This window comes from Agelaius tricolor, unplaced genomic scaffold (assembly GCF_023055355.1).
Source record: "Agelaius tricolor isolate 1412-34295 unplaced genomic scaffold, bAgeTri1.0.p SCAF_10, whole genome shotgun sequence".
Taxonomy (NCBI): Eukaryota; Metazoa; Chordata; class Aves; order Passeriformes; family Icteridae; genus Agelaius; species Agelaius tricolor.
In genome coordinates this window covers 26,690,260-26,714,191 of record NW_027269270.1, presented here as the reverse complement: position 1 = coordinate 26,714,191, position 23,932 = coordinate 26,690,260, and the positions used below count along the sequence as shown (strand labels likewise).

Sequence of the window (23,932 nt, the reverse complement as noted above, 5' to 3'; positions counted from 1 at the left end):
TTCCTAACAAATTGAGGTCTGTGACAGGATTTGAGCCATCTTTCAAGTGTGCAGTGAGGGAGCAGGATCCTCCATTACACACCCAGCAAACCAGGTGCATGACATTGGTATCCCACCCATTGCTTTCCCCCTCCCTTGTCTTCTGTAAACTTGTTTGCAAAGCAAAACTTGTGTGTGTGACCTTAGAAAGATGGGGCAGGAGTGGCAGCCCTGGTTTCTCCCTTCTCCCCACCATATAAGTTGATGTTAGTCCTTTCAGGTGGTGCTTGCAGGCAGCCCCTGCAGGTGCTTGTGTTTAGAGGGGGGTGGTGCTGAGAGCATCTGGGGGGCTCCTGCAGCCCTGGTGGCTCCTGGGGCTCTCCTCTCGCCCTCCATGTCTCCACAGAGCACGGCTTCGTCGGCTACTCCCAAGAGCTGATGTCCAACAACACCCTGCCAGACTACAGCCAGGGGGAGTCCTTCTTCACTGTTTTTGGAGTGTTTTTCCCAGCTGCCACAGGTACAGTTCGGTTTTGTCCTCTGCCTTTTTTCCTCCACAGGAACATCTCGGAGATGAGCAGAAGCAAGGGGAGCTCCTCGGCTATGAGCAGGACTGCACTTGGCTGTAGCAGACCCGAGTGGTCAATTCAAATGTTCAGGCTTCCCTCCAGCATCTCAAATTTTTTGCACTCCTGTCTTGCTCACTTGCTCTTCTGTCTCTGTGGTTAGACGCTGCTGGTGAGCTCTGTGGGTTGATGTGGTTCTGTAAATCCTCCCCTGCCAAGGACAAGGCTCAGGCACTGATCTTGGCCAATGCTGTCAGGGCAGAAGGTATCAAGCCTGTCTAAAAGAACTGATCGTGATTTATCAAATCAGATGAGCCCTATGACTTTATTGCACTGGGAGAGTGGGAAGAGCACAGGAAGACTTTCTCTCCATCCTTACCTTAGCAGGTGGCTGAGCTGGGCTGATGCCATTGCCCATGGTGGACCCACCACTCACTGTGTGGTGTCACAGGTTCATCCTTGTACGTCAGCAGAGCTCATCTCATATTTAGGAGCTTAATTAGGTACCTTCATATCATCCATTCCCTTAAATACCAGGGAGATGCATGTCCCCTTTCCAGAGCTGACAATCTCCAGTGGGAATGCAGTAGCTATCAGCTGAAGTTACAATACCTTTTGTTGATGCTGGGTGTTTTAAGCTATAAAAAGTACTGATTATAAGCAGTTTCCATAGTGATGAATCCTTGGATTACAGAATGAATTTTCAGAGGATCAGCTCTAAGCAACTCACTGGAAGTTGCAGAATTGCTGTAGGAGACAAATTAAAGTGTTTTGTGAAACAGATGGACTGGAGGAATGGTTGGGTTGCAGAAGTCACTTTGTCAGGTGCACCTGGTGCAGGACTTCAAATTTTTCTTTGAGATCCTCTCTCCCACCTTATCAGTCTGGCTATTACCCCTCTAGGTTTCCTCCTGGAAAACTCACCTTCCTGAACTATTGGCACCACAGAGATGTCTTCTGCCCTCTTTTTTGTTGTCATTTTTGATTGGCCTAAGTGAGTACCCAATAGAAAAAAAACTCATGAGCTCTGTCTGGTGCAGGAAAGCAGGTTGTTTTCTGGCTCCTTGGTTATAGAAGAAGGAACAGAAAACAAAACTGTGCAGAAAATTACCGTGATTAGCCATATTAAATGATTTTTTGTCACTGCTAATGCCTGGCTGCTAGGAAGAATGCCAAAACTAATAGATACAATTTGCTTAAAGCCCTGGCAGCCTGTTGCTCTGTTTAGTTAGCAGTAGTAACACCAGTAGTAATGTCAAACATTCTCTGAAAATACAGTTTGGGATAATGTATAATTACTTTGGTTGTTAGCACAGCTTTTTCACGTGTTCTTTTTAATTGCTTGGTTATTTACAGGATTTAAATTATTCCTTCAGAGTAGCAGTGCCAGTGGTACCATATAACATCACTATCACTCCTGTCACTGCTGTTTGGAGCACTGTGGAGCTCAGGAGCCTCAAAAAATGCAGGTCTGTGTTTGGTGCTCTGCATGGAAGAGGTTATGGTCTGATTAAGAAATTTCTAGGATTTCAGGGAGTCAAGACTTCTCTGCTGCCAGTGCTGCTGCTTCAGGGCAGGCAGCGTGATGCAGAGGGTGAGCAGAAGTGGCACAGAGGAATGACATGGACAGGCTAGCACTGCTCCCAGGCTGTCCCCTCCAGCCTGTGGCCCTCCCCACCACCCACCTCTGCTGGAACCCCCACAGTGACCACTGGAAGCAAAATCCTTTGCCTTAAGATACAACAGAAATTTGGGGAGAGTTTCAGCAAAACAATATGCTGTTTAGTTTTGAGGGGTTACATTGAGCCAGTTTGAAACAGTTCTTTGATCCACAGCAATGTTCTGTTTATCTTTAATTAGAAAATGTTGTGTTTACTATTTTTAATTTGTAGCATATGCTAGCTTACAATTTAAGATGCTATTTTGATAACAAAGTTTTAAAAAAAGAATATTTCGGAAATTGTGAAACAAATTGTTTGGGCCTTTTGAGATGAAATGTTCCTCTTTGAAGTGAAACTATTTTGATCTCTTCAGGATAGGCTTCTTCCTCTGTCTCTGAGATGGCTATCTGAATTCAACCAGTTTGAGTTTGGTCTCTGGGATACACTGAAAAGGGGCTGTAAGTTGCCCATTTCCACCAGACACAGCAGTGAAAGAGAAATGTGAAATGCAGGCTGGTAGCTGTAATAGCAAAGAGGGGCAGCCACTTCAGGAAGGGGGAGCAGGACCTGTGGGGAGACCCTTGCCAGACCAAACAGGCAGGAGGAGCAGCTGGGGATATGCTTCAGTTGATGGGCCAAGGATGGTCATCCCAGCCTTTTGCAGACCAGTAGCATCATGCTGCCTCCTAGGAGCATCCTCCTTGGGGTGTTTTGCTCCAGGTCAGGTTGTTTTCTCTGTTCCTCTGTGTTTTACTGGTATGACTCCAGCAGTGAGAGTGAAGTTACCCCAGTGTTTGGGTTGAGCACTGGTAAGCAGAGGCTGGTCTGTTTGCTACCTGTGCAGTAGCTGTTTAAACCATTTCAGCTGGATGTTCAGTGCAGCTGGCCGAATTCCCCAAAGTTTGTCATTCAATCATAGGGAAGTAGCCAAGGGATCTGAAACAGACATCTAGAGCTGGCCTAAATGGGAGAGCATGGGCACAGAAGGCTGGGATTTGCTGGCTTCAGTCAGTATAGCTGTGGAAGATGTGAACATGCCCCTGTAGAGGTGCTGTGCATTGACCAGCTGTTCTTCTGCACGTTTGTAAATACCTTCTCAGTGCACACATTTTGCTGCTGTGCTGTGATAGGTGAACACTTGGACTCCCACCCAGCCAGGGCTTTTCAACAGGGAGGGAGTCTCAGGGGCAGCCTGCCCACAGCCAGCTCCCAGCAGCAGCCATGAAGCCATCAGTGCATTTTAGAATTAAGATAAATGCTGTTTCTGTTGTTCAAAAAATGTTTTTCCACTAAATCCCCAAGGTTTTCAGTCTAATGAAAGAAGTGTGTTGTCTTGTGATAGAAGAAAGTAAGATGTCATTTGAAGCAGCGTTAGTGGAAAATATCACTGCACAGAAACCAGTTCTGAAATAAACCATATCTGGCACTTGCAAAATGACAGCAAATAGATTTAGAAGTTTTGGGCTAAGTTATCAGATGATGTAAACTGGCACAACTCCATTGAAGTCTATGGCAAAGTGCCAGCTTACATCAGTGGAGAAGTTGGCCCTTTAAAAAAATTAGCTACAAGCCTTATCTAAGATTTTCCATTCTTCACCTCCTGGGCGAAGGAAAAAAATCACCTTTTATATTTTATAGTATGTTCACTGAGAAGTGCACTGAGCGTTTGCAGAGTGATCATATCTGCAGCTATAAACCATGGCTGGTGGGGCTGGTGGCTGTGCCTGACACACAGTGTAGGTGGTCCCCTCATGCACACATCCACCCTCTGGATGATGCCCAGGACCAGATTACACTGGGAATAGCAGCGACGTACAGACTGTCTCAGCCATAATTTCCTGGCTGGGTTGACTGTGTTTTCATGCTTCTTTGTCCAGAAGCTTTGTCACTATCTGCTGCTCTCTAAGATAATAGCCAGTGTGGAAAATCCAGCCTGCTATCTCATTGAAACAGAGAGCTGGATCATTTTCTCCATGGAGAATCGGCAGAGTTCAGAAGGGATTGGCCATTTCCCTAGGGATAGGCCTGTGTCTGAAGGAAGGAACATCCCAATTTCTTCCTACCTTGACTGCTAGGAAGGACATGCAGAAGGAATCTGCAATGAGTGTTGTGATAGTTCAGGGTCTGCACTGCCTGCCATACGTGTTCTTAACTTGAAAGAAAAAAAGAGCATTTTCGGAGGAAAAACTGATTTGTTCAGGAAAACTTGTTAACTCACAGGGTTTAAAAGGCTGCTGGTAGTGGAGAGGTGGCTCTGGCATTGTCCATACATCTGTACTACCAGACTGTCCACACCTTTGCACTGGTCATGTCAGAGTCATAACTGCAGCACAGAGGAGATGGCTTTGGCCTCAGTAGCTGAGAATATCTGAGTTTCTTCCCTCTTTGGTGGCCTTGACCTTTGGTTGTGGAACCCATGAAACTCTGGTGACCTCCTGGGAGCCCTGACAGAAGCCAGTGGTGTGCAGTGGCCTGGGTGTGACCCCTGGTCACTGCTGGGCAGGAGGTCAATCACCAGCCCAAAGATCCTCTTTATGTGGGCCCTGGGAAGTCAACTCCTGGCTGCTCCCAAGCGTGTGTGGGTCTGTGGGAGGGACGCAGGGAGGCAGCCCAGGCTGTGCAGTCATCGCTGTGCCGATGACTCACGTCTTCAGCTTTTTTATGTTCAGTCCAGAAAATGCCATTTTGGTGTTTCCCCAGTGCTTTGCTGAGGCAGGAGTTTGGATGAGGAAGAGGTGACTCAAGCTGGAAGATTTAAAGGTGGTGCCAGATGTTTGAGAAACTTGGCCAAGAAGCACATGAGATTAACAGCTGTCCTTCTGACAATAGTTTGCTCCCTTTGGAATAAAAAATTCAGAGAATTCTGTTTTCTGCTTTGTCTCTGAATTGCAAAGTAGCATGTCATCAAAGAGTGCTTCACAGAGAATTTATTTAGGATATTTGTGACCGTTTCCATTGACTTTTGCCTTCCTAACTTTTCTTACCTCTAGCTAAGCCTGTTGTGTAACTGTTTGAAAGGAGCAGGACTTGAATATTGCACAGAATCTTTATCTAGAGAAAACCAGAGCAGCTGACAGGCTTTTAGCTGTGCTGTTCAGAAGCATATCCACAAAACAGTCTTCCAGGAGAAAATTAAGAACTTGATTTGTAATGCTTTCAGTATGGTGTCAAGGATTCAAATCTGGTCTGAATTTGGAGGAAAAGCTCTTCCAGGAGCTGAGGAATGCCAGGATTCTGTGGGGACCAGGGAACAGTTGTCAGGGCTCTGGCTCCGTGGTGGAGATGACAGGAAAAGATGGCTGGTCAGTGGACTGATCGGGGGGAAAAAAAAGAGATGATCAAGGAAAAAGCATTAATAATAAATAAATAATAAGCCCTGGATGTGTTTGGCAGCAGGAGAGTGCCTTGTGCTCATTTGTATGCTGTCCTCACGGCACAGCAGTGAGGAGGGGAGGTGTTACAATTCCCTGTGGGCAGATGTGGAGATGGGGCTATGAAGATGCACAGGAGTGCCTGGGACAGAGCAGAGCAGAGTTTGTGTTCCATGATTAGCAACCCAGCCATTGCTGACAGCCCATCAAAGGCCAGGGTCTGCAGGGAATAGGGAGGCCATCCATTGGCTGATTTGGGTTTGTCCCCTTTGCCCTGAGATTGGTCCCACAGCTCTTGTCTATCCTTCATCTTGGGGAAAAACCCTTCCAAGCAGCAATCAGTGTTTGAGTTTAAAATTCAATGGGCTGTTGCTGATTTGGAGCTGTAGTCACTCAGATTTGCAGCTTCAGAGACTGACTTTGTCATTCTCATGCCCTCTGAACATGAGGAATGGCTGCTGGCCTTGGCAGCCGCGGTGGACTGGCGTGTGGTCAGTCCCTGCTGCAGGGGCTGCCAGATGCTGTGAGTGCCATGGTGCTGGCATCCTCCTTGCCATTGTTCTGGGGTGATCTCACCCTGGCCCCAGGGACCATGCCATCAGCACTGCTGGCTGCCTCCTGGCCCACGTGTCCTTATGGAGACATTGGTCTGACATCCCAGGGGGGAACAGTGATGGGCACAAGTTAGCATCCTAAAGTATTTGGTCCTGCCTTCAAATTGTCCAAATTTTCATCAGGATTCTAAATCATAGATTTTTATTTATTTATTTTTATTTATAGCACATACCCGAAGTCTTCTAAGAAAACTTTTGGGATAATGTGACAAGAGAATCTCTGTTTTGTTGACAAGTCTGGTATGACTCCTCCTTCAGCTATGGACAAAGCCCCTTAACCAATCTACCTTGGCTTTCTGGTCTTAATGTAGAGACTCTAATCCTCTGATTCATCCTGTTTCCCTCTCTTGCTCTTTAGATGGTAATTTTTTAGGCTAAGGACTGTCCCTGATTGTATAATACCCTGTACTCTGGCCTAAAATAACAGTTCAGTATTTTATTCTTAGTCCTAGCATGTGTTTTCTACGTGACACTGGGACAATCACTTGCCCTCTCAGTGTTTCTGTTTTCCTATCTGCAAGGCAGAGATAATGCCTACTTCCAAAGCAGATCCCTTGGCTGGAAGGTGCCACCTACGTGCCGAGAGCCCTGTCATTCCCTCTGCTAATGTGATCATCATTTAATGGGGACAGGACATTCTGTTGTGTAGCAGTGGCTGTCCCCTGTGAATGCAGGGACCTGTAATGGATCTGGACTGGGGGTTGTACCACTGCTGCATGCACTGCCCTGATGAACAGTGGCATTTCTCTTTTCAACAGCTGGGCAGCATTGTCTCCTGTTAGGTTTGTATGAAGATAAGATGGGTTTTGTTCACATACTGCTTCCCCCTCATCACTGTTCAAACCAGACAGAGGCTTCTTTGACATGTTAGTGGTGACTTGCTTCTGTTGAAGTCATGAACATTTTTTTACCAAGCAATTGATGGGAGCCAATATTTGTCTGTGTGGCAGTGCAATGAAGTGATATAGCTACTGTTGTGAAACAATCAATGAACTGATTGATTAAATTATTTTACATATTGCAATGTGTATTATATATACTATAACTTAGATTGACTCTAAATTGCACTTGTGTCTGCAAAATACAGGTGTGATGGCTGGGTTCAATATGAGTGGAGATCTCCAGAAGCCTTCTTCCAACATCCCTCTGGGGTCTCTGGCTGCTATCGGCACCTCGTAAGTCATTGATTGGGGAATATTTGCTCTGGAGACTGCCCTGAGTGTGACCAATCCATTTCATATTCCCATCAGCCTTTTATTACTCAGCCATCTGGAAAATTAAAGTGTGGCTCTCATTCAAATTGTCATCCATTACCAGCACATACTCTGGGTGGGCTGGAGATGTTTGTTAGTGAGGATGTACTCGGTCCTTCCACTGCAGGGTGGGATCTGTGCTGGTGCTGGGTGCTTGTGCTGCTGCAGCCTGGCTGCCCCCGAGTGAATGCAGAGTTCTCCAAGGCTTGGTGGGGCATGATTTTGTCATTCACTGCTGTAGATTTCAAGGGGGGGGGGGAGGAGGTTTATTGCTCCCCCTCTTGTGTTCTTTTTCTATATAAATAGAAAAGAAGTATCAAAATTTTGTATTTTTTATTACTGGGCAAATGAGGGCAAGAGAGGTGAGATGACCTATCCACCTGCAAGACAGGGGAAGCAGAGGCCCTGCATCACCAAGGCATGCTCTTCCCAAGGAAATACTGCTTTCCAGGAGAACTTTTCACTGCTGTTTATTAAAAAAAAAAAGCCCTGTAGGTTTTCCTGCCTGCTTTTATTGCCATCTAAATTGACTTTGAAATTATTTCTTTTAATTGTGTACCAATGTTCAGTCAGGAAGGAAGATTCTTCACAATTTGGAGGCATTCCTGCTGGAGTTGGTGCTTGTTTTAAGAGGGGGGATTCCACAGGACACAGTAGTATCACATGAGTCCATCTATCCAAGGCTCTGGTCATTCCCTTCTCTGCTGTCTGGGCTTTACAGACAAAATTATCCTCCAGCCTGAGTATTGAGAGGCCAGAACTCCAGAAGAGGATCTGGCTGAGGCTGCAGAGCAGGCTGGCTGTGGTGTTAATGTTGCTGCCAGGTGGGGGGACCTGTGTACCTGCAGAGCCACAGAATCACAGAACAGTTTGGGCTGGAAGGGACCTTCAAAGGCCATCCAGACCCAACCCCTGCAATGAGCAGGCACTTCTTCAACTGGATCAGATTGCTCCATCAAGGTCCATCCTGACCTTGAGTGTTTCCAAAGATGGGGCATCCACCACCTCTTGGGGCAGTCTATTGCCATGTTTTACCACCCTTATTGTAGAAAATTCATTTTTTACAGCTAGTCTGAATTGACCCTCTTTTAGTACATACCATTACCCCCTGGCATTTTGCTCCAGGCCCTACTAAAAAGTCTGTCCCTAGGACTGGGATATTTGCTCCCTGCACACCTAAGGAGTGGGGGTAGCCTCCCCTCAGGCTTGGTGTCAAATTCATCCCTGAAGCGAAATTATTCAGGAACCATGCAGAGTGACTGAAGACCCAACTTGTGGGCATTTGACCGTCTCCTGGCTCTCCTAGGGGCAGAATTCTCTATGTTCTTGTCTTGCTGTGAAGAAATTGGTTTATTTTTGTTGTTTGCAGGTGGTTTCTGTACATGGTCTTCGTTTTCTTGCTGGGAGCCATTTGTACCCGGCAGTCGCTCCGCTATGACTTCATGATAGCAGAGAAGGTAACTTGAGGTTTTTATAATGGTGCTTTCAGGTTGCCATCTGCCTTACTGAATGCCTGAGCTTTTCAAAAGCCTAAGGAATGTGGGTACACATCCCTCATTAAAATTTCCCTGTTGCAAATCCCAGTGTACAATTGGTTTGAATGGCCTTGCATTCACCAGCATATCCCGTAATGCCAAACCTTGGCATTGTCACCCAGCAATAGCTTTAAGAGCTAAGGCATGGTAATGTGGTCTAATGATAAATGCTCTATTTTATTCCATGTATCCTTTCTCATTGGTGAAAGCTTAGACCAAATTGAAATCTCTGAAGAACCCCCCTGCTTATCTTGACTAAGCCAAGCGAAGCTCACGTTTCCATATCTAGTGGGCTGTAATTGCAGGGTGAGCAATTGGATTATTAAGCTCAAGATATTCCACACAGGGTATTTACATGAGGGGGGTGTGTAGTGTAACACACAATGAGCCTTACCACTGCAGGCCTCTAAGAAGAGAGCAAGAGATTTTGGTGTGTGCCATTGTCTTTCTTTGGATGGGATGTGGAAAGGCTAATTTTCTGTTATTGGGTATTGTCCAAAATCACAGGTTCACTGTATTTGACACTTTTTTCTGTGATTCATTTGAAGTTGAGAAGTTTACATTGTTTGATCTGTAACATGGTTTTAGTCTAAAATATCAATTTGAAACTCTGGTTTTGTTTCTTAACTCGAAACTTCTTCCAGCTCTAAACTTCTTCCACCCCCCCAGATAAACTCCCAATTATTGGTAGGGCTCTGCCACTACCTGCTGAGGTAAAAAAGTCCACCTCTGTTTCAGGGAAAAAAAGAATGAACCTGCCTTCTCTAAGGCAACCTCTTTATATGTCAATGACTTAATGGGCAAAGAGTGCAGTATCCAAAAGAATCAGCTTTAAATGAATCTGCTGAAGAGAAAGAGATTGTTAAAGCTGTCCTTTAACTTCAGAACTCTCAGTGGGAAAATGAAAAATCCCTAGTAATGAATGAGAAGATATTTAATACTGTCAAATACAAAAAATAAACAAGCAAATACCCCTCTCCAAAAAAGTAAATTCAATTTTCTTTCCCCTAATACAGAACAAACAAATGGTGCAATATTCATGTTTCTTTGAGTTATTACAAGATGCTTTAGATTTTAATGACTTTGGAGAGAGGAAGGGGGGAGAGATCATTACTTCTCCAAACTCTCCCTTTCTATCACAGGTGAACGAATGCTTGGCTGCTTTTCTCTGTTGCAATATTTGTTTGGCTTTTTAAACACAAAAATGAGATTCAGTAATTTCACTTCTAATGAGCTCCAACTGCCAATTCCTTGCAATGTATTCACACTCTCTATGTTCAAAACTCTTAGCAAAACCTTTCATCAGCCTCAGTGAAAGGGACTCTTCCCCTCTAACCCTGATTTGAATGTCAAGTAGCACATTTAAATGCAAGCATTTTTGGCAGCTAAAATAATATATGATGTCTGGCACAAGTGTTTGTTTCTTCCGAGTATTTCTCGGAGCAGGGTAGGATTAGAGGAGAGGGAAGGGAGGATTCCCCACTGAGTGTCTGTCTGCTGGGCTAATGAGAGCTGCTATCTGCTCATCTTTGCCTCAGGTTCCTTCTGTCCCACAAGATACAATTCTCAAGGCCAAGTGGATTTTCATGGGGAAATGTTGTGGTAGGAAGCTTGAACAGTTCTGGATCATGATGTTAATTTCACTTGCCTTCCCCAAGAGAAAGGTTTTTATGGCTTTTTACCCAATCTCCTTTTTGCTGCCTGCAGATTTCGTAGACAAAAAACCAAAGTCAGATGTAGCTTGAATCATCTTTAGCCATGTAAATTTTTGTAATTCCTCCTAAAAAAGCATGTGCCACCTTACTTCAATGGGGGCAGAAGCTGGGAGGACTTGTGTTCATTTAGACCCTCTTTTCCATGGAAGGAGGGGTGGGAGCAAATGTGGGATGCAGGGGACCTGCATTTGGAGACATCCTCAGTCACAGATATTTGTCTGCACCTCCAGCATTCAGAGGAGTATGGGCATGTTGGATTTGGACCAAAATGTGAGGTTTTTCTCTCTGCCTGGCATTTGTGCTGGAGTTACTCCCATGCCATTCTCCTTGCCTGGCTGCTGGCTGTCAGACCTCTGTGGTCTCGCAGGACTTGGGGGTGTTTCAGGTGACCCTGGACTTTGTTCTCCTTATTTTTTCTGTCCAGGTCCTGCAGTGCCAGGAACACTCCCATTTCAAAGCTTTCTTGCACAATGTTTATATTGTGGGGTTTTGTGTATTTGGGTGGGGTTTTTTAGATACACTCTCTGTGCTTGCAGCTCTCGACAGTGGGGACCTGCTTAGGGGGACCCCAGTCCTCACTTCTGTGTGACAGACCAGGAGCTGTCCTTCCTTTCCCTCCACACCTGCAGGAGATGCTCCCAGCTTGAAAGGGTGCTTCAAAAAACAGTTCTAAACCCAGTCTTGTTAGCAGTATGACTTTAAATTTTTTCTTTTTAGTGTTTCATGCTGGCCAAAGGAAATTCTTTTCTCATTGAAGACAGGAAAATAAGGTCATTGTATTACATCCTTTGGAGCGTGTTTTTTGAGATGCCATTTACTTAAGTGGCAATTTTGATTTGGTTGTACTGTGGGTTTTGCTTCAGGATTGGTTTTCCCCTCTGAGACACAGGGGTTTGTCTTCCTGTTTTGGATGGTGGGAAGCCTGGGCAGCTTTTCCTGTATGATGTGCTCTGTATATAAGTGATCTTGCCTGAAATAAACTCACTTCCAGTTACTTAAGGGGAATCTAATAGCTGCTGCTTTGCTGCAGTTGCTCCAAGTGACAAAGAATTCCTTGGATATGAGCTTGTAAAATGGTTCTGTCGGTACAGGATGTTCAGTATTAAATTACTTTTATGGGATAATTTTCCTGTATTAATTGCTTGTACTTTATACCACAGACCAATTAAATTGCTGCTCTCCCAGGGCTTGCTCTGTTCATTTAACAACGTTAGAAAATATATGTGATCTGTTAAAATACGTGTATTTAAGATTGCTTAGGTGTCTTTAAGGCATAACATAATGAACTTTGCATTCTCTCTGTTTCCTCCAGGTATCCTTGGTGGGGTTTTTGTTTTTGCTAGGGCTGTACATCTCGTCCCTGGCCTCCTGCATGGGAGGGCTGTATGGAGCACCCCGGATCCTGCAGTGCATTGCCCAGGAGAATGTGATCCCCATGCTTGCTTTCCTTGGACGTGGGGTTAGTCATCCTTTCTGCAGGATTGCTGTCAAACCTTCACCTGAGCTTAAGAAGCCAAGATTTCTATGTGTCTGTGGAGTGAGATGGGGGGATGCATGAAATGCGAGGAGGGGAAAGCTCAGGATCTGGTATCCCATGCATAGGCAGAAAAGCCAGGAAATGGGTGGTTTTATGAAAAAAAACCCAAGCATCCAACTGTCTGTGGTCCTTTCCCTGCCTGTCCCTGTGTGCACTGCCTCTGCTCTGAGCCCTCCCACAGGGTTTGGTGTCGTGCAGTGCTGACACTTCACTCCCACCGTGTGCTCTGCCCTGGGGCTCTGTGTCCTGCCCTCATGCACACTCAGCCCCTGCCATCAGTCCCCTCCCCCCTGATCCACTTGCTCAAGATGTGCCCAGCAGGACAGGCACTTATGATATAACTTTGCCTGTGGGGTATTTGCAAACACCTTCTCCAAGCTGGTGCTGATCCCAGCCATGACTGAAGGAAGCACCTCCCTCTCCTCTGCCCTCCTGCCCAGGGCAGAAGCCTGAAGCTTCTGTCCCAGCACTTGGTGAAATAGATGGTAACTGTCTCCTTACCTTTTATCTGTTTTCTTTCTTGTTGTTCTTTCCTGTACATTTTCTTTGGTCTGTTCCTGTCCTCTGTGGTAAGTTCAGAGCTGAGTGCTTGGCCAGCTGTGATGCTCTGGATTCAGTCTGTGTGCAGTGGAGAAGAGGACACTTCTTTGGAAGATAAGGTGCCTTTGTGACACTATTAAATAAAAACAATGAATAGATTTGAAAGGTTAAGTGAGGGGTCTTCTAAGCTTTAGATATGCATTGGAACAAAGTCTTGCTTGGAATATGACAAGAAGCTTTTTCCTTGCTTCGTGAACAGTCTTTATGCACAGGTCATTCTACTGATACCAGTCACCAAGGACTCTGTAGTCTTGGGCTATACATCCATACATGATTTTCCCTTTTTTTGAATAGGGAGAAAATAATTCCATCACTCTCAATAATCTGGAGTACCTAAGTGTCTGCACAGAGTGTCTAGAAAAGCCTTATCATGCTTTGCTCCTTCAGAGTGGCTTAAAATACAGAAAAATATTTTTTCAGTATTGATATTTATGAATGTCCAAAATATTTAAATATTTTATAAATATCATAATTTTCTCTCTGTTGTTTTATGTTTCTCAAAGCAGTTTTCTAAACTAAAAGTTATAATAATAGCAAAAATAATAGTAATAATTGTAGAGAAATGAGGAACAGTAATGACTGCAAAAACTTCCAGCTCCTGAAGGCAGTTTTCAGGTGATCTCAGAATGAACTGTTCTCTACTTGGCAACCCTTATGAAATTCTCAGTGGTTTAGCAAAGTTGGTTCCTTCTCTTCTCTTCTCTGATAGTTTTCTGTCTTTCTGTCAAATTTTCTGCTCTGAACTCCAAGTAGAGTGCCATGATGGGAAGGGCTCAAAAAGAGGTGAGAAATCAAAGGCAGACTACTTCTCCCCCTTCCATCTCTCCACACCTTGGGAATTGTTTAGATTTGGTTTATGGAGAGTAAATACATTTAATTTGTCCTTACCAATCTACTCCACATCAGTTCTTTTTCATGGTTGAAGAAGGTGGTGTGGTCACCATAACCCCAGCTGATGGGGAGGACACAAATGTTTTCTGTGGAGTTAAATCCAAGCCAGATGCATCCTGAGGTCCTCCCATCTGTTCCCCATCTCAGTACATCTTTCTGATACTGAAGATGCTTTCTGAGATCTGTCTTCCTTTGGCCCTAAGATGTATTTTTGTTCATTCTGAAAAGATGCAATTGTCCAGAACTTGTTCCCTTTTCTATTAATAAATAAGAGTGGAGGAAACAGAAAGAGTTTCCATTTGAGCAGTGTGTTTATTAAAGAAGTGAATGCAGTTAAGTGAAAACTTAAGATGCTTTGTAAGATATCTTGTAAGATATTTTTAAGCAAAGTCTTACACAGCTTGCACAGGCTTGTCAGGTGGCAAAATGGCAAGATGGTGCCTGGTCCAAGGAAGGGTGTGTTAGACCTGGGATTAAAGCTCATGAGCCAAAGGCTCAGATATTCCCACTCCCAATGCTCTTTGTTTTGTGCCTCTTTCCCTTCCCCTTTCCCTGCCTTCAGCCAGTCCCAAAGGACAGGAGCAGGCAATGTTTCTCCTGCCCTCCTGACACATGCCTGGGGTTGCTGGGGCTGACTGCCACCCCATGTCCCCCCTGCCCAGCCTCAGTGCTGCTTTCCAGCTGCTGCTGGGGTGGGTGGAAGGAGGGGAGCCCCACCTGCACAGGCTCAGCTCACCATGGGCTCAGCTTGGCTGCCTGGCAGGGCCAGGAGCTGCTGATGTGCAGGTGGCACTGCCTCATGCAGAGCTTTTCCAAGGGCAGCATCAGGGAGCCTTTTGGGTAGGCAGTGATGCAGAGTCCTGTGGAATAATTAGAGATGAACAGTTAACTCTAATTAACACGTTTTATTGCCAGACTTCCCATAAGCCCCACAAATCTCTCTGAAGGTTTATTGCTGCTTTAATGACATTGTTTTACCATGGAGAGATGAATGAGAGTGGATGAATTTACCAAAGACAAAGACTGAATAAGGCTTAGAAATGAAGTGGGAGCTCCACAGCTTTTGGCTTCCACTCAGTTCTTTAATTTATTAGGCCTGTGAGCCTCTGTTTGCACATGCATGTATTCATGATTAGGGGGGTACTGCAGACAGCCCAGGTAACCACAAACAGCAGCTGAGCAAGTGGGGAATCCTCATGGCAAGGTTCATGGTTATTAATTTAAATGCCTTTTTGTTTTATTTATGAACTAGAAAGGCCCCAACAAGACTCCAGTGGCTGCGATTTGCTTAACAAGCCTCATCACCATGGCTTTTGTCTTCATTGGGCAAGTGAATGTTCTTGCTCCCATAGTCACCATCAACTTCATGCTGACATATATTGCTGTGGACTATTCCTATTTCTCACTATCCCTGAGCTACAACTTTCAGCAGAAACCTGAGGAGACCCAGATGGGAGCTGCTAGACCTGCTCACCCCTCCCAGCCTTTAATTTTCAACAAGCCCCCCAGCCGTGCAGCAGATGGGGTAATTCAAAGCAGATCGAATGGCACCTTGCTGGAATTCAAAAAAGACATGGACCAGCTTTTTAAACCATTTTTTAGTGAGCCAAGTACTTGCAAAAGAGAAGGAGCTGAGAATTTAACCCAAAAGGGCAAACAAAAGAAGGCAAAGAAGCCAGCCAAGCAGACATTACAAGACAGCTTTCTCCTGGATCTCCATCAGGATGCTCCCCTGGCTCAGAACAGCTGGGATGAGACCACAGAGCCCCATGGGAGGCAGCAGGATGTGGATGAGCAGGGCAGTCAGTGGGATGCAGGTCTGGGCTCATCACCCCCTGTGGATGCCCAGCACATACCCAGGAGGATGGAGCAGAGGGAAGAGCCCTGCAGTGAAGTGATGATGCTCCCTGGCCCAGGGGGAGAAGGTAAGGGCTGTAGGAGATGGACATCTCCCTGTTCAGAGGAAATTGTTTATAACCTTGGTCCTCCCAGTGCTTTCCTGAAGGCAGGCATGAAACAAGCTTTATATGGGGCTGTCATTCAGTGATTCATGGCAATAATATCATTTATTCCAGGTGAGGGTAGAGTTCATTGCAATGCATCACAGGAGAAGTTCCAATGCAATTTCCTACAGAAGATTAATCACAGGAAAGCAGGCAGGACTAAATTTACTGCTGAGTTGTTTACGATATACTCATAATTCTTCACAGGCCTGCTGAATGCTGTACATTAAAAAGGGTTTAGGTGTATCTTGGGATTTACTTCATCCTGGTGTGGGGTAGGATGGTTGGAGCCCTGTGACTCTAAAACTCAGGCTATCTTGGTGCAGTGGTCCCCACAACACAGGTGGAGTCTGCAACTCAGCATCCATAGGTGAAGATCTGAATTTGTGGTGATGTGGGTATTTGATACAGCACGTGTGCGTGGAGTTTGTCATTCCCAGTGCTGTAGTGTTTCATCAGCATTAGTCAGTTAAGCTTCCTAAACCCCTCTGAGGGAGGAAAGTATTATTTTTCTTATTTCACAAATTGTGAAGCTAAGGCAGAGATAGATGCAGCCTTCAAATGGACTTAGTAGCAGAGCTGGCAACTTTTTGGTTTTTCCCTTGCGCTTCTTTTCAGTTTTCATTTTGGAGGTTTTGGTTTAACTCTGTCATACCCAGCTGTCAGCTAGAATTTTTGCTTTGGTTCCTGGAATCTGATAATGTAAAGAAGAGAAAAAAACCCCCAAATTATAGCACCTTTCCAATTTATTTTTCTTTTCATTTTCTTTAGAATCATCTATAAAGCAACAAAATCCAGAACTGGGAATTCAGCAAATACCAGAAACCTTCTACTCCAGATTTTTCAGTCACTGGATTTCCTTTGCTGGTGTAAGTAATTTTCTTTTATTTTGAGCAGTGTTTTGTGATAGTAGAAAACAGAAGAACATTCATTCCATACTGCAGTGTAAGTACTCCAGTACCTTAAATAATGGTACTTTTGATAGTGTAAGTACTCCAGTACCTTAAATAATGGCTTTTGATTCTCGTATTCTAGGTCACCTGAGCTAAATTCTCAAGGTACCATGCCTTGCAGTTCAAATTCAGGAAAAGCCAATGGCATATTAAATTAAATAACAACAGGAAAAAAGCCAAACAAACAAACTCCAACCCAACTCAAAAGTACAAATTCAAAGTCTGGAGTCTTAGGACTTTAAAGATGCATGGGGAAAAAAATAATCAGTGTCTCTCTTTTCCCTGTGTGCCAGTCTGCTTTTTCTTGCTGTGTAATGGACTGGGACACCATCTTCAAAGCTGTGTTGCTTTTATTAATGGGTCAGTTTCTGCAATCTTAGGGTGGGGTTTCATTAGAGCTGACTTCCTGATACCAGCAGCCCAGCTATGAAATTCCATCTTTTGAGGGAGGAAAGGAGAGCATTCCTACAACATGTTACTTTAAATAACTTTTAAATAGCTTCTGCCTCAAGTTGCTGAGAAGTTTAAGACACTTAAATTTATCTTGGGAAGATGGATTATTGGGCAGATGACAAGGAAAGGGTCAGATATGCATAATGAATGAGCCATATGGCTTTGCTGCATGGATGAGGATTTCATAGCTGTGCATAAAATGTAACAAACCCACTCAAACAACAAACCCCGTTAGTTTAGTTAACTCCTCAGATGGAGTTGGACACCTGCTTTTCAAATTCACCACTGCTGCTGCCAGCAGCCAGCTCCTGGTGAGGGATTCCACTGGGCACCGGGGCTGGGCAGGGAGTGGTGGCCCCTCTTTGGGATGGCATCTTTAGGAGGTTGTGTGCTGATGCCATCTCTGGGCTCGTCTCTATTGTGGCTCCCAAGTGCATGTTAGGGCAGAGCCATCAGCTCTGCCTTTGCAGCGGAATTTGCTTATGGAGATGATGGATGTGCTCATTAAAGCAAACTTGGTTTCCTGTCAATGATCAGGCTTGGGAGGAGGGTGCAACAGAGCTGGGATGGGATTGATAATGCAAAATAAAATCACAAGAGCAAAAATTGGATGTGTTTACTCATCCTGACTCCTCTCCCCTCTGCCCTCTCTCTTTGAGCTTCACTTGTGTCGGTTGGGACCATTTTAGCCCTTTCTTTGTGTGCTGCCATTGCTGTTCTAAACATCTCCCATGGAGACGCTACCTCTGCCCCTGGTTTGTATGCAGCTTGAGCCAAACCTCCTCCTGAGCTGGTGAGCCTCTGGATGCTTCTCTTGGAGAAGCCCTGGCAGAGACCCACACTGCCCCTGGGAGTCAGGGTAGCTCACTGGAGCTACCTCCATGCTGCTCGAGGTGACACTGTAAACCTGTGCTTTCCCTCCTTTTAAGGGTGAGACCAAACAAGGCTCCCTGTAACATGGAAACCTGAGCTTTGCCTCTCCATGGTATTACCTCCCAGACTCTGGGGTAACCCCAAGCTGTGTCTTTCCAACAGGCAATTGTGTCCCTCATCATAATGTTTGTCATTCAGTGGATCTACACCCTGGTCAGCCTGGGAGCAGGGGTTATTCTGTATTTCTACATCGGCCAAGTCAGCCCAGGACTCCCTCTTGGTGAGTTTTTTTTCTCTGTACTATTAAACCTGCTTAAAAATCCATTAAACTTTAATTTAACTCAATTAAGAATTGAGATTCTTGTGTTTAATACGTGGGTGACACAGTGAACGATGACAATTTGTTTCATTGCTATTTTAAAACATTTTCTCTCTGAGTCTTTAATTTTCTGTTAGATTCTAACTATAACTAGCATTGGTGTGATAGTTTGAACATGGTGCTTGTCGCTTTATTATATTGTGCTTCAAATGGGAAAAACAGATACTAAGATTTGATAGGGGTGGCATTTTGTAAATGTATCCCAGCAATGAGAAAAATCTGCCATAAATAAGGTTTATTAAACCTAATCAATCTAAACCCACCTGAGAGAAGTTTATGGAAAATGGGAATTAAGATGCGTGTCTCATCAAATCTCAGCATTCATAACTGTGGAACAAGAGAGCCTTTTGATTCCAGAGCTAAACACGTTGAATATGTTGGGAACATAATCTGGGAAAACACTTTAAGGCAGAGAGCATTAGAGAGATCTGCACATGATCGGCTTAAACAAGTTCAAGATTAAACAGTGAAGCACATTCAGCAAGCAGCTCATGAGAGCCACAGCTCCTTGGCAAGGCCAGTGGGGAGGGTTTGCAGTGCTCTGTGTCTCTGAAGGGACATGGTGTGGGCATCCTCACCTGCCCAGGAGTGAGTGTGTGTATCCATCCATCCATCCATCCATCCATCCATCCATCCATCCATCCATCCATCCATCCATCCATCCATCGGCAGGTGTGTGAGGTACATAGCTGAGTGCATGCCTGGATGTGCAGTTTTTTGTCCAGGATGAGAAAAATCAAGTATGAAATATGAGTTCATATGCAATATGTGCAGAAATAGCTACCTGGGTTTATTTAGGTGAAAGATTATTAGACAGTAGGTAAGTAGGTACTAGATTTCAGAAATGCACGTGATGAGAAACCAAAAACTAATCACCACCTTCCAAACATTGCTAAATTGTTCTTTTCTACTCTTGAGTGACTTCCTTTCTATGTATCTGTAGGGGATAGTAGAAAAGAGCTGAGATTGTGGTTAGTAGCTGCTAATTTGTATCTTTTGAAATATATATATGGTTTAATCAAGTTCTTTATGGCCCCCATATATCAAACAAAACAGAAATAATGTTTTCAGGTGTTGGAGTCTTTTTCGCTTTTGTATACTCACTGTGTTTATATCTCTGTAATCTGCTTTTGAAATATTTATCAAAAATTACTTTAATAAGAATTTCTCTTCCAGTGTGTAGAGGGCTTTGGAAGCTGATCTGAGAAATAGCAGCACGATTAGACATTTTTTTCTTGGTTTCTTTTTCTCATGCATACAATGAGACAATGCATGACATTGAAAACGTTAGCAGTGAATGCTCAAAATTCAGCCTGATTTTTACTTGGCTGCGAGGGAATATTATTTTGTGGTCACAAGTCTCTGATGGTCTGTGAGTTTGTTCTTCAAAGGATCAAACAGCCCTTCTGTCTGGAAAGGCTGGGAGACACTGGCCTGAGAGAAGCTCTGCATTAGGGGCTAGATGAAGACCTTGGGAGGAGAAATTCCCTGTGGTTGACACATCCCTTCTCTCTCTTCCTCCCCAGCAGCCTAAGCCAAATCCAGCAGGCACTGACAGGGCTTGGTTATCCCTGTCCCTCACCAAAAACTTCTCCTGCTGCTCTTGCTTCCAGCTATGGCACTTCCCTGCCCCTGCAGGAAACTAACTCTACAGAGAAATCAGAAAAGAAATCAGTGCTGGTGTAATAAGCTAAGCCAGCTCTCTGTGGGGTCAGACATGAGGAAATCATTGGTGACACCACAGCCACCCTGGCTGAGGTTGGCTGAATGGCTCCTCCTGTCTCCCTATCCCTGCAGTGGGAAAGGTTTTTGCAGTCCAGGGAGTGAAAGGCATTGTGGTGGGTGTCTGTGCTTTGCTCAAGCTTTACTGGGGTTTAACAAACTCTCAGGCTGGGAATGCATAGTTGTTCTCCATAGGAAATTTGGGTTCATACCTGGACAGTTGTTTAAAAGCCACAGCATGTAGGAAGACTGCAGGAATGTTCTCACTATCACAAAATCTTTGGGTACTGCAGGCTAATAACAAGGTTTGAGATTTTATGCAAAAATTCAGTGGTGTAATGCTATTATGAGAGAATTAGCAGCATACTGACTTCTTGTGCCTTTTCTCCATAGGAGCAGCAGCAAATTTCAGTTTCTTTGGCTGGATTAAGTCGGTTTTGATCTCTTCATGCAGGTTGGTACCAGTCACTTGGCAGTGACCAACCCACTGCTCATTGTTCCCATGACCCACTAATGAGCACAGAGAGGGCTGGAAGAATTGACTTGCTTATTACCTTAAGCAGTCTTTCTGCCCCTTCTTGCATACTCAGAGTTATTCTTGCTTAATTGTAAAAAGGCTCTTTGCTTCCCATTAGCCTGGCATATGGTTGGCTGTGTATGTGGGGAAGCAGGAGTTTCCTCTGCTTTGTGTGTGGGAATGTCAGCTGATAACTCTATCATGGGGCCTGAAGCATTATCTTAGCCCAAAGGTCTGTGCTCAAAATCTATGGCTCAGGTTGAACTGGGAAATCTGCAAGGAAATGAGAAATTGGGGACTCCTTCTCTTCCACCCATCATTCACCAAAAGCAAATTCCTCTGGTAGTGTTGGAACAGGCACACATGGCAGCTGTGTTCAATTTTCAGAGAGGAAATCTAGGGTGGGGGAGCTGCAATAACTTTGGGGCAAATATGATAAACAGGGTCTTTGGTGAAGGAACCATTCAGTATTGAGTTTACATAGGACTGGAGTAGCATTGTCTTGGGGTTTTGATTACCAGAAGACCTTGAGGGTTTTTTTTTTTGGGGTGGTTATTAACTAGTTTTGTTAAACTTATTTGATGCTATTAATTATTAATTCCATCTAATTGGGTTTCCTGTAGCAGCTTATGAGCACCTTTGCCTCTGAGCAGTGGGCTTTGAGTTTCTCAGTCTGTTGGGTTTCTTTTTTGCTGGGGTGAGTGAACACTGTAGGGAGGACTGTGCAACATGAGCTGCCACACATTATATGTGCCAATTTGCTGCCTCCTTCAAAATAAATCAAAGTCCAGCCACTTAAACACATTGGTCTGTCTTGCCAGGTCCTGTCTCTGCTCACAGTTCCTATAACATGACCACAAGCTTTTGGTGAGCAGGGGTGGTTGGGGAGAGAAGCCAGGGGTGAGGGATCTCTCTGAGGTCCCTTGGTAGGCCTTAGACATAACAGCACTTAATTTATACCTTAATTTAAACCATTTAACAAAAGATTCTTATGGAATTATGATGCCTTTGCATCTTCTCAACAGGTAGAGGGTTGAAATTTGAAGAGTGGGGGAATCAGCCCAGGCTCTGTAATCAGCATTTGGTGATGGTCCTCCAAGTATAGCAAACTTGAGAGTTCACTGCTCTGAGAGGCCCCACTGAGGGAGATGCTGGTCTCAGCCCACTGTGGGTCAGGAGAGCTCAAAGGGCCTCACTCTGGACTGCTGCTTACAGTGTAGCAAGAGAGTTGGCTTTGGTCATAGTAATTTTCCATCCTGGCCACAATTTTTGTCAGTAACTTTCTTTGAATGCTCTATTACAAAAAGGTTGTTCCACTTGGGTTGTTACTCATGCAAGAAAAATAAGTTTCCAAGGATATTCATTAAAATCCAGGAGCTGTCAGCATTAGTTCCCTGGAGCAGACAGTGTCTCTGATAAGCTCAGGAGGAGCTGAGCCCAGGTGCTGTTTGTCAAGGCTGAGCCTAACAAGCATTTCTCAGATCACAGTGCAGCCCGAGGGGCAGGGGGAGTGGGATGCACCACCACATATGTTTTCTGCATAAGGGATTGTCCCCTGTCCCCTTGCACAACATCTGCTGGACTGGTGACACAAGCCCAAGCCAAGGGTGAGGAGTTAAGACTGGGAACAGGGTAAGTGGGGCCATGCTGAAATGCTGCCAGAATTACTCATGGCACAGTGAGCCAGACCCTGCTGCTTCATACCCTGGGCAGTTCTGTCTGCTGCCACCCCAGGCAGATTTGTGGCTGGTTATTTTAGCTCGGTGCCTCTGTGATGCCAGAACAGCATTTTCCTCCCAGTTGTCCTTTGGTGCATCTCAGTTGTGTCTCCTGCCCACTGTCAGAAATCCCTGTGCGAGTCTGGTTGAGGTGTGAGGCTTCATGGAGAATGACCACATGGAAAGGAGAAACTATCCCTGCCTCTCGTGTGGAGAGGTGCTGTTGTCACAGGGGGATTTTATCTTTGGGTTACGAGACCAACAAAGTCCTTGGTTCTTTGGTCAGTGCAATCAATGAGCAAAGACCCTGCCAAGAAAGGCTGAGGGGAGATCTGGTGAGTGCCCAAGGCAGAAACTGATCCTGGTTTTCTCCTCTCAAAAAGTGCAATCTCTGGGTCAGCCAGCCAGCTTGGTCACCTTATCCTAGTGCCAGGCTCCTGCTCTTACTGGCACAAAGAGCATCTTGGGCTCAGCTTGGGAGTCAGGTCTATTTGAAGCCCATCTATGTTGTGCTGCAAAAAATTGCATTGAAATAATTTAGAGCTTTTTTCTGAGCCCTGTTTTCCTGAAATCAAGTCAAGATATTTTAATGAATTGGAGAAAAATAATAAGTCCCATTAAGCTGCAAAGGAGTTGGAGGCAGCCAAGGGTTCTTGACACCTCTAAGGCTCTTAGGTGCTTGATGAGGTCTTAGTCAGTACTATATTTGTCTTACAGTTTTGATTTAAAAATGCCAATAAGGTTTTCTTAAAATCAGCTTCTGGGATGAAGAGATTGTAGGGAAATCTCCTGTTTTATTTAAAAATTACAAAAAGTATTACAATTTTTTTTATTGCTTAGGGGACCATAAAAAGGATATTTTTCATTAGAAATGGTTTGTGCTCCTTCTTCTCTTGCTTGGTGTGGAAGGTGTTGACACAGTCAATATCCAAAGAGGAAGCCCATTTGTTATGAAAACATTTATTTTGCATTGTATATCTGGGGAAAGGGAGATCATTTCTTTTGTGCCTTCTAAGAAAAATGCTCTCAGGTTAACTCTGTGCCTCCAAGGGGCACTGGGGAGGATTCAGCCTCTTCTGGAATCACCCTGCCTTGCTGGCACAGCCGAGAGCATGGCTGCTAATGGATTACAAACAAGGGGTGATGCAGGCACCTCTGCTTCTCTGCTTGCAGGAGAAGGCCAGCTCCCATGGAGCAGATCGTGGTGACACCATCCTTTGCAACAGTTGGCATGGAGACCAGGCAGCTCACCGAGGAGAACGCAGACTTCGCCTCACGGGACCGCTACCACCAGTCCTCACTCATCAGCAGAGAGGAATTTGGGAGCCAGTTCCAGTGAAGGACACACACACACATAAACAAAATCAATCCATTACTTCAAAAAGCATTTAGAAGGGCTAATGGCTGCCACAGGTGCCTTTTGAAGTACTTGAATGTACGCACAAAGGATGTGAATTGCTATTTATGTATTTGAGGCTTGTTTGTTTATGCAAGCTACAGCATTGCTGGGCTTCAAACCTTACCCAAACTGAGGGGAGAAAATGGAAATGAAAGGGCCAGTCTGGGAAGTGATGAGTTACAGAAGACAGTAC

General features: G+C 44.8%; 1 protein-coding gene across 1 annotated transcript in view; it reads left to right on the top strand.

The window, feature by feature from the left end:
* Positions 1-23,695, top strand: part of SLC12A8 (solute carrier family 12 member 8) — a 45,671-nt gene extending 21,976 nt beyond the window's left edge. Inside the window, exons 5-13 of the mRNA XM_071435320.1 lie at positions 386-499; positions 7,279-7,366; positions 8,814-8,901; positions 12,007-12,153; positions 14,975-15,647; positions 16,497-16,594; positions 18,167-18,284; positions 20,499-20,559; positions 23,514-23,695. Of these exons, the coding sequence (XP_071291421.1) occupies positions 386-499; positions 7,279-7,366; positions 8,814-8,901; positions 12,007-12,153; positions 14,975-15,647; positions 16,497-16,594; positions 18,167-18,284; positions 20,499-20,559; positions 23,514-23,679 (1,553 nt within the window). The 3' untranslated portion in view covers positions 23,680-23,695. The remainder of the gene's footprint in view (positions 1-385; positions 500-7,278; positions 7,367-8,813; positions 8,902-12,006; positions 12,154-14,974; positions 15,648-16,496; positions 16,595-18,166; positions 18,285-20,498; positions 20,560-23,513) is intronic.
* Positions 23,696-23,932: the final 237 nt, after the last annotated feature.